We start from the raw sequence: 9864 nt of genomic DNA on the forward strand, positions 1-9864 counted from the left end.
GACTTCCTTTCTCCTCTAACCAGTCCCACAGTATTTCTGTCTCGCTGTCTCTCTCTCTCTCTCTTCACATATTCTTGCATTATTTCGCTCACCGCCCTGCGTGACGTGTCTCTGCACACTCTGACTAGCTGGATGAATATAAAACAACTTCCACCTCGGCATCGATTACCACGCATGCGCATGTGCATTTATATGAGGAGCAAATTCTGCTTGCGATAGCTGGCTTTACTCCAGTGGTATGCCTTGAGGTGACAATGTCATGGACACACACACACACACACACACAAACACAAACATACTGTCTAGAGATGTGTTTGTTTATTCACAGCCTAATCGTTTCCGAAATATACAACTGATAAATTAAGAGATATCACCGGGTATCTATTATGCAAATCAGCAAACTGCTGCGTTATTAGATTACACACATATACACGTATACGCATGCACACAGACGTGCGCGCACACACTCACAGCGGTGGTTAATTGCCAGGTGGTGGAAGATAATGTGTGATTTAACGGACTGATGGATTTGTTTTTGTTTCGGTCACCCATCAATGAACAGAGACATCTGTAACAGGACAAATGTACACACACACACACACACACACATACACACCATTATACACACATTCATGCCCAGGGATATCAATGACAAGTGACTGATAGGTAGTAGCAACAGCCTTTGTGCAAGACGCAAACGCAGGAAATGATCCATCTTCTCGAAGTTAAAAAAAAGCGCGCAGCAGGGAACGCGTGTATGTTTGTGTCTACACACATAAGTAGAGATATATGTGAGCATGCTAGCATGTGCACATGTACAGATGTGAGCATGCATGCACACGTTTGTGCGTGCATGTGTGCGTGAAGTAGTTAATCCCTGGCAACAGTCTCAGCCTGTCTCTTGTGGTTGATGAGTGGCTCGGGGTCAGAAGCTGGTTGAGAAACTGCAGGGTCCTCAGGCTTTACAATGTGTTTACCACTCAAACTGACAGCTATACTACAGCTTATTATTGGCCTTCTAAACCTCCACACTGCACTGAGAGTTAGAGAAACTCCAGAGAGGCTGATTGCCAACGGCTAGAGACATGCAAGCTAACCCGACAAATGTTGGATGGTGTGGTATTGAGTGCAGAGATTAAAATAAATGCTGGAAATAAGATCCGTGCTGTTGAAAAAAGGACTTAGAAGAGTATGAAAGAGTAGATTAGACAGGTTATCCTGCAGTTTATCTGTCTTTTGTGAGCCACTGTCCATAGCCCCTTTTGTCTCCTTATTCACTAAGTAGGCTGAATTGAAAAAGTTATCCCTACTCACTGCTCATACATTGTCACTGTGTATGTGTGCAGTGAGAAAGAAAAAAAGAGGGAGAGGAAGAGATGGGAAGATCAGGGATGAGGCAGGTCCACTGAGATGCAGTGTTCTTTAATTAACCACAGTCTTTTATAAAAGACACACTAAGACTCACACTGCAGGGGCTAAGAATATTCCGCCGCTGGGATGAAAACAGTATTGGCCGTGACCGTGTGGAGAGAGAGAAGGGAGGCTGCGGTGTTCTGCAGTACTCAGGTCCTGGACAGTTAGGTTAAAGGTTAGGCTGTTCCAGACTGCTTAAGTCCTCCCTCTGCTTCGTCTGAAAAAACTGCAGCTTTTTTTTCTCTAACTTATCAGCAAACACTCAGAATATACAGCAAAAAAAACTGATGACAAATTACTTAATTACGTATACATTTTACAAATGTTAAAACTGCCCGAACTGAATGTACCGAGGTCCCGGGTTCACTTCTTTCTTTTCCTTTATGCCTTTAAGCGTTTTCTCCACATTTTATCTAAATCAACTTCTGTCTCTGATATGAAAACCGACGGTGGAATTTCATTAGCATTTATTATCAAATTATTACAGAGCAAAAAAGTCGAAATTGAAAATGAGCACACTCCACATTGAGAGTTGCAGGAAAATATCAGCTAAAATGCTTTAGTAGCAGCTGTGCAGGCAATATTAGTTTCTCTAAAATTCGCAGAAATTATTTTTCTCACATTCCGGAAAACTAATATTGTTTACAGTATCGTACCACAACCAATAACCTTACGTTTTCCGCTCTTATTACTTTGTGCAGCACTTCATGTATAGTAATTTTGTTGTGAGGCATAAATTCACTTGCCTCTCATAGTTTTATTTCATGCTGTAAACTAAAATCACTGGCCTGGAGTTACTGTCGGCCGACAAAATCATTCATCCTCTTCCTGCAAAAACAACAGCGTATTTTTCTGAGTTTTCAGACTGTTTACGTCCTTAATAAGCGCTGTCATAAAAACGGGTTTATATCTGACTGCTCATCTTAGGAGTCCAATAAATACTGCTGAAGAGGTAAATGCCACATACTGAGATGTTCTGGGGGACGCTTGGTAACAGAAACACAGAATGCAAAGCTTACACATAGGCCGGATTCACTGCAAGATGGAGAACGAAAACGAAGGTGTGTGTTAGTGTGTGACATGCGCTCTTGTGCATCTTATGAGACCCAAAATGTAGTTGATTGTTGCATTATTTTGTGACCTTATCAGTAAAAGCTAAATACAGTAGATCACACAAGTTTGCTGAAACACGCCTCTGCCAGTGTTTTATGTCTTTTTTACTAAATCTTATGTCAAATCTGGCCTTCGGTCGCAAAATTAACAAAATGTTATCTTTGCGTTTTGGGCAGAAGAGAAAAAGCGCCTATGAGTTTAACAAATGAGATGTGGATGTAGAGATTATGTGTTGCAACACATCTGGTACAACATAAACTTGCCAGATTTTATTGTGAATTGTAAGAAGAGAGATAAGCCTACAGTACAGTGTGCTGCTGCAGACTGACGCTACATTCTTTAAAGATCGAGCAGCAGAGCCATGGACTCACAAGGACAGTATTAAAAAGGCAGCTTTCGAAAAAAAAAAGCCTTTTTCACTTGAATCAAGATAGAGGCGAGGAGCGAGAGATTAGGAGGATAACAAAAAGGCCAACGGACTGAGTGTAAACAAGGAAAGGGGGTTAGAGAGGGATAGAAGAAGAGAGCAAGTTGGAGAGGGAGAGAGAAGGAGAGATTGAATAGTGACACTGCTACAACACAATGGGGTCAGGATGAAGAAGTGCTCCTAATTGAACCAGATAGAGGAGAAGACAGAGAGAAAAGAGCACTGAAAGACTGAGAGTGGAGAGCCACATGACGGGAGAGAGAGGAGGAGAGGAAGGCAAGAGAATCACATGCGATGCTCTTGCTTTTTTCTCTCGGTTCCTCCACCGAGCGTGGCTGAAGGAAGAGGAAAGTAGATGGAGAAAAAAAAGAAGGAAGTCACCACATAAAACCAGAATATGCACAAGATTGGTGCTGGAGACGCTGAATTGTGCAAGCGAAGGTGTAGAAAAGATGGTTTGGGGCCACCTTGACTTCACGGTAGGGGTCTCTGAGAGCAGTTTGAGACTCAAAAAATAGCTTTACCATAGTGAGATGTGAGAGTTTTTGTAAATCTAAATAATTTCAGCCACTAAAAAAAAAGGGATAAAGATGCATACAAAGAGGGTGGCTGCTACAGCAGAGAGAAACATGCAAGAGAAGCTTAAACCAGCAATAAACCACTGATGAACTGAGAGAGTGATGGTATGAATCTGACAGCCCACAGAGAGCAAATCAGGACATTTTTCTGTTTCTTCCTTTTAACAGGTGGAGAATGGAAGGATCAGAAGAAATTGCACACACACACACACACACACACACACACACACACACACACACACACACACACACACATTTAAACATAAGGAGTGGATGTCTTACTGTATGTTGGAGCTGTTCCAGTAAACGGAATGCCTGTTGGCGGACACCTGGAGCAGGTTTCCCCAGGTGAGACTCGTTAGCACCCAGAGAGACAGCGCTACCAGAGCCATGCTCTCGGCTCCTCTCTCGGCCTCCGTCCCTCGGTCTCTCCGGCCACTCTCTCGGTCCCTTCACCCCACCAAACAACGCGACTCAAACATCCCAGCAAATGCCTAACAGACGGGAGAAACAAAAGCTTCATGCATGCACACAAACGGATAAAGACTGTAAGACTGGCTCTGGTTAATAAGTGTTGTAAAACTCAAAGTCTATTGTGATGTGAAGTGACTGAGCCCCCCCCCCCCCTTTCCCCTCCACTCCCTCTCAACCCCCTCCCTCCCCCATAAACCAGACACTGCGAACCCCCTTCCTCCCTCCCCAACAAATCCTGGAGCTTCAAACAAGGGGGTTTGTGGATGCGCAAGTCCTTATGAGCGGGCTCCCCATTTATGTGTGAGCCGCGCCTGGTCCTCTCTCACCGGGAACTGCTGTTTTGGAGCCCGCCAGAGGAGTGAGGGAGGCCGGCACCGGGTCCAAGCGGGAAGTCGGTCCTTCTCCGGGCATGAAACGGTCCTGTCCGCTGGGAAAGAGTTGTGTGCTGCTGATGTGAAAAGGCGAAAATAAGAGTGGAAAACGGTAGTAAAATAAAAGATATTAACCAAGTCCTCTTCTTTTTTTAAAATAACTGTTCTTGTTATATCTGCGTGCTGCTGCAGTTTCTTTTTTTTCCTTCCAAGGATCCGAGAGATGCAAAGCACGCCGAGCTCTATAATCGCTGCGCACAATTCAACCAGCCAGTTTCATTAGGTCTTCAAGACTCTATCCGACAACCATCGTTACGGTGAGCAGCCTGCCCACCCGTCTCTCTCTCTCTCTCTCTCTCTCTCTCTCTCTCTCCCCCTCTCTCTCTCTTCCCCTCTCTCTCCTCCTTCTCCTCTTTCTGTTTGGTAGGCAGCACTCGTTCACTTTCTAACTCCACCCCCTGCGAGCGACAAAAGCGCATTCCTCCAATATTGTGGCCAAGTCGCAGCACATCAGGCATCACTGCGACTTGAAGTTTTCTCTCAACTATTCGACCTCCACCGCAGCTGTAAAAGTAGAAAGCTTTGAATCCCACCCCCATCCTCCGCCAGATACGTCTGCAGCAGCCACCATCTGCAGCCTATTTCTTCCCCCCCCAGTGTAACACCCCCTCCTCTTCTTCCTCCTCCTCCCTAGCCACACACACTTTTGCATTTTTTTTTTATTAATAAGGCTAAAAAAACACCCATGGACTCACGCACACACACATACTGTATATTCTCCATTACCACCCCTCCTTGCTTGGATCCCCAGACGCTGTAAGTCAGTTTAATACAACACTATTATTATATGCAATCCTCTTATTGCAGTAGCATACACGCACACACACGCATGTCCCCTCGCCTAATCTCCATCCATCATATAGACAAACTCTATGTAATAATGTATAGGCATGTTCACAATGATATTCACACTTTATCTGACTAAGTTTTTGAGATGACAGAACCCTTAACTTGCTGTTTTATTCTTCTCACATGAATTACATTTTTAGATCTAAAATCTATGAAAGCCGTTATGTTAGATTGATTTAAAGTTATTTTCATGCAGTGAGATGTGGCTCATATATTCCTGAGTTAGAAATTAATGCAGAAGCTCTGTCCTGCAGAGACATGGTAAAATGTTCAGTAATTTGCCCCCCTCTGTCACCTCTATTGCCACAAACTGTGCCTGCATGTGTGTGTGTGTGTGTGTGTGTGTGTGTGTGCGTGTGTGTGTGTGCAAGAGAGGAACAGGCCAGACAGGGAAAGAGACAGGAGGAGAGAGGGAGAAAAAGAGACCGATAGCAGATAGAAGAAAAATTGTTACAGTTTTCTCGCCGCCTGCTGGGAATGAGTTGATTAAGGAGAAGTCAGAATGATTTATTGGGGGAAAAAAGGAGGGAAATAAGGAGAAGGAGAGCAAGAAAGAGAGAGAGATGAGATGCCATCGGGGAATCCCTCTGTCTTCTCTGGTCCTTCCACCCTTCTCATGAGCTGTCCATTTAATCCCCCCTCTGTCTCGCTCTCTCTTCTTCCTCCTCTCCTCACCTTACTCTCCAATTTTCAATGCAAACTTTCGTCAGCCTGTGATCCCTGCTACCTAGCTCTGCTGTTTTGTCTTTTGTTAGCTTTGTCTCTGGTGGTCTAACTGTCTCCTCTCCTTCTGCTCTCCCTCTCCGTCTCTCCTTTACAGCAGGCGTGCAACTTTTTAATGAGCACTCCTCCTTTGCATCCTCTCCTTGCTCATCTGTGTATCATTCCTTCCTCACTCTCTTCACTTTGTCTCTCTGTTTTTTGTCACTACACTGCAGTGTGTAGTAACAGTAACAGTCAAACACAAATAATATGCTTGGATATACAGTATGCATGTATAGTACCAGTCAAAAGTTTGGACACACTTTCTCATTCAAGTCAATGGGAAGGTGTGTTCAAACTTGTGGCTGGTACTGTACATATAAAATATATATTCACACACACCCCTTCTGGCCTTAAGGGGTTGGTTTAACCCAAACCACATAAAGAAATATTTTATCACTAAGTGCTAGTGGTATCAAGTCATGCAGATAGCTTCGGTTTTGCAATATCTGTCTCTGAAATTTCTGCCTCCAATCCCCAATATGGTGCCATGAATAGAAATTCATATTTGGTGCTTACAGCATTGGAAAAATTAAATAAAAAATTTAAAGGAATAATTTGACATTTTTACAAATACTTAAATTCTCTTTCTTGCCAAGAGTTAGATGAGAAGATCGAAACCACTTTTAATTCACTTTTAATAGTCTGTTGAATATGAAACTAAAGACTGGAAACACACTTCCATTTCATGTGCAGACTAAACAAATGAGATTTTATGCGTTACCTAATTAAGAGCCAGTGGAAGATTAATTTTGTTTCCTTTAGGCAGAGCCAGGCAAGATGTTTTCTGCAGCTTTGTGCTAAGCTAACCATTTTCTGTCTTTAGCTTCATATTTAACAGACAGACATGAAAATGGTCTTGATCTTCTCATCCAACTCTCAGCAAAAAAATTGGATATTTCCCAAAATGTCAAACGATTCCTTTAAAAGAAACATCACTTTCCAGAATCAACAGAACATTTTTATGAAAACGAGCAAGGAGGTTCAACTCTTGGCCATGCGAGCACTCCTAACTCAAGGTTCACTTACTAGCCTTTTCAGTGTCTTTCTGTATTCCACGACCTGTTTAAGGGAACGGCACTTGTGCAGGTGTCATCATGCGACATGATAACAAGTGCTTATTTATGAGTGGCTATGATCTCCACTCCATATATGACACCTTGTTATCATGTGACTGAAGTTCCATAATTTGGTCATTTGAGCAAGTTTCATTGCATTGCTGAAGAAGCCTGTAGGATATGGTCAAAAGCTCTGCAAAAGTGCAAAAAAATTTAAATCTGTGAGCACAACAAACAAAACTCCATTCATCTACATCATATATGGGTGGCAGCAGAAATCTCAAAACTTGAGGAAATAAAACTAAATGCCTATATACCCTAAGAAGTAAGTGAGAAAATGTGTTTTTGCCATTAAGTTGAACTGACCCTTTAAATCTCAGCCTATAGAACATGGATGATTGACTGTGTGGAGTCTGAGCTGGTTTGGGCTGTAAATATCCGACATGGCTACATTTTGAAGGAGATTGTAAATCAGCTGCAAGAAGACAAAGCTGGAAATTCAACACCCACAGAAGCAGGGTATTTGCTACTTTTTTTTTTGAATAACAAAAAAAATTCCATTTCGCGCTTTTCCATTTGGTTTCTTTTAAACAGACACTGACATGTTCTGTTTCAGAAAACGCCCCTGTCAATTCTAATCATCCAGGTTGGATTTTCCAGGCGTGGGTTGCAGTGCTATTGGATTACTTTTGTATTGGGGTTATTATGAGAAACGACCTCGGGGCTGACTGCATGCGGTGACACCGAGGCTCTTATGACATTTCCAACCCAGAGCCGGCCAACAACACATCTGTCAACTGCTCTCTGCAACCTCGAAATCTAATCGGAGCCTTCTCGTAGGCCTACCACTAATAATTGGATATTAGGCCCCTGTAGGGCTCACATCCCTCTCAGGGCCCCGGGAAGTAAACAATGCACATATGAGTTCACCAGGTCCCTTGCATGCGAATGAAGATCATGTGAATGTACAGTACAGTAAACACTTTATATTCTTTGTACACTTGTATGTACGCTGCATTTCAATGGCATTCTTGAACTTGGAGTCTCTTTCTCACTCCGCCTCCCGCTCGCTCTGTGTCTTGGCCTGCTTCGCTGTTCACTGTTGTGTTAGTAAATTGTACTGACACTCCCCCCGCCTCCTCTCGCTCCCTCACCACCTCTGCTGCTCTCCCTCCCTCCCTGTCCCTCTCTCACCCGACTGACTGACACGAATTTTCAATCTCTCTGTTTACCTTTCACTGCTGTGCCTAAAACAACACTGGTACAGTCTAAGAGCAAGGAGGCGCGAGGGTGGGGGAAGGGGGTGATGGTGACGGGGGCCTGAGTAGGGGTGGAGGGGGAGGAGGACGAGGAGGAGAGGTGCCACCAAGATTGGATGGAAGAAGGAGCACAGCGGAGGGAGATGCAAAAAAAAAACGAAAGAGGTGCAAAAAGAGAGAACAGGGCTTTCTCTGTGTTTTGGTTGGAGAGGAATCCAAGGGGGAAAGAGGAGAGAGAAGGAGTGAGGGGTTAAGGGAAGGAGAAGAGGAGCTGATAGTTTTGAACAGTCACGCAAACTGAGCCAGCAGAGGGGATGGAAGAGAGGAGAGTGTAGAGGAGAGGGGGGGGGGGAGGAGGAAAGGAAATGAAAGGGTGGAAGAGAATGTAAGTCAGGGTTGGGGGAAAGAGTTAGATGGGGCACAGAACATTAGGAGTGCAATGAGATATAGAGAGTGAGGGGGAGAGGAGAGATTTATAGAGGTGCAGAAAGAGGGAGAGGACAGCAAGAGTGATGTGTGGAGAGAGGGTTTTTTTAAGAGGACAGGAGGGATGGAGGAAGAGAGGGTGTACGGAGAGAGAGACAGAGAGAGAGAAGGAGAGAGAGAGCTCAGAATAGATACGCTCTCAACAGCATGAAATATTGAACGAAGGAGACCGAACACAAGGAGGGGCGAGGAAAATGGAGGGACTGATAAAGACAAATACAATCGTTTTGTGTGTTTGTGTGTGTGTGTGTGTTGTTTTGGAGACAGAGGAAGATGAGAGAAAAGAGTAGGTGACAGGAATATGAAGAATAGTTGCTAGCGGCTGGAGACAAACACACACATACACACGCAGACATTGCTTTGAGTTTAGATTACTTCCATGTGTGGAGGAGATGGGGGGGGGGGGTGTGGGTGGGGGGGGCGTGGGGGGATTTGGTGGTGTTGAAAATATCACACTGCAGAATACGTTTCATCACCACTTGCACCATCCCAATGCACACACACACACACGCACACACTCTCTCTGAAACACACACACACACACACACACACACACCCTCCCCCCGCCCCTACTTTGATCTCACTTCTCACTGATCTTCTCTCCTTCCGTGTCAAATATTTAGGCTGCATTTGGCAGGTTTGACGAAAATTACCATGGAGAAATGATTTTATTTATTTAACTTCTACATCAGAAGTCGGTGTCGGTAGCTCCAAGAGGATGATCCCAAATTTCGACGAAAGGAGACCGGCACCGATCCAAAAAAAACTGGAATCTGCTGAGTTTCCCCATTTTAGACTTTTTTTTCCCTTTTTTTTTAAGGCAGGGAATCTCTGCCTATGTATATTTGAGGAACATGAACAATTCATTGAGAAAAGTTCATGTGGAAAGTATGACGAAGAAGTGTAGACATTCAAACACACATACAAATTCCCACTCAATGTGATGAGTCAACACTCTCTATTTCCGTCATTTGCTATTAAGGTATTGAGATGATACTTTATGTCTCTTTTTTG

At 43.9% G+C, this 9864-nt stretch overlaps 1 protein-coding gene across 1 annotated transcript in view; it reads right to left on the minus strand.

Moving 5' to 3' along the window:
- The window catches only part of efna3b (ephrin-A3b), a 60498-nt gene extending 55565 nt beyond the window's left edge, over positions 1-4933 (minus strand). The window contains exons 1-2 of the mRNA XM_067601450.1: positions 4332-4933; positions 3814-4025 (exon numbers count right to left, since the gene is read on the minus strand). Coding sequence (XP_067457551.1) covers positions 3814-3923 — 110 coding nt within the window. The 5' untranslated portion in view covers positions 3924-4025; positions 4332-4933. The remainder of the gene's footprint in view (positions 1-3813; positions 4026-4331) is intronic.
- Positions 4934-9864: the final 4931 nt, after the last annotated feature.

The sequence above is a fragment of the Thunnus thynnus genome, chromosome 10, assembly GCF_963924715.1.
Source record: "Thunnus thynnus chromosome 10, fThuThy2.1, whole genome shotgun sequence".
In the NCBI taxonomy this organism is placed as follows: domain Eukaryota; kingdom Metazoa; phylum Chordata; class Actinopteri; order Scombriformes; family Scombridae; genus Thunnus; species Thunnus thynnus.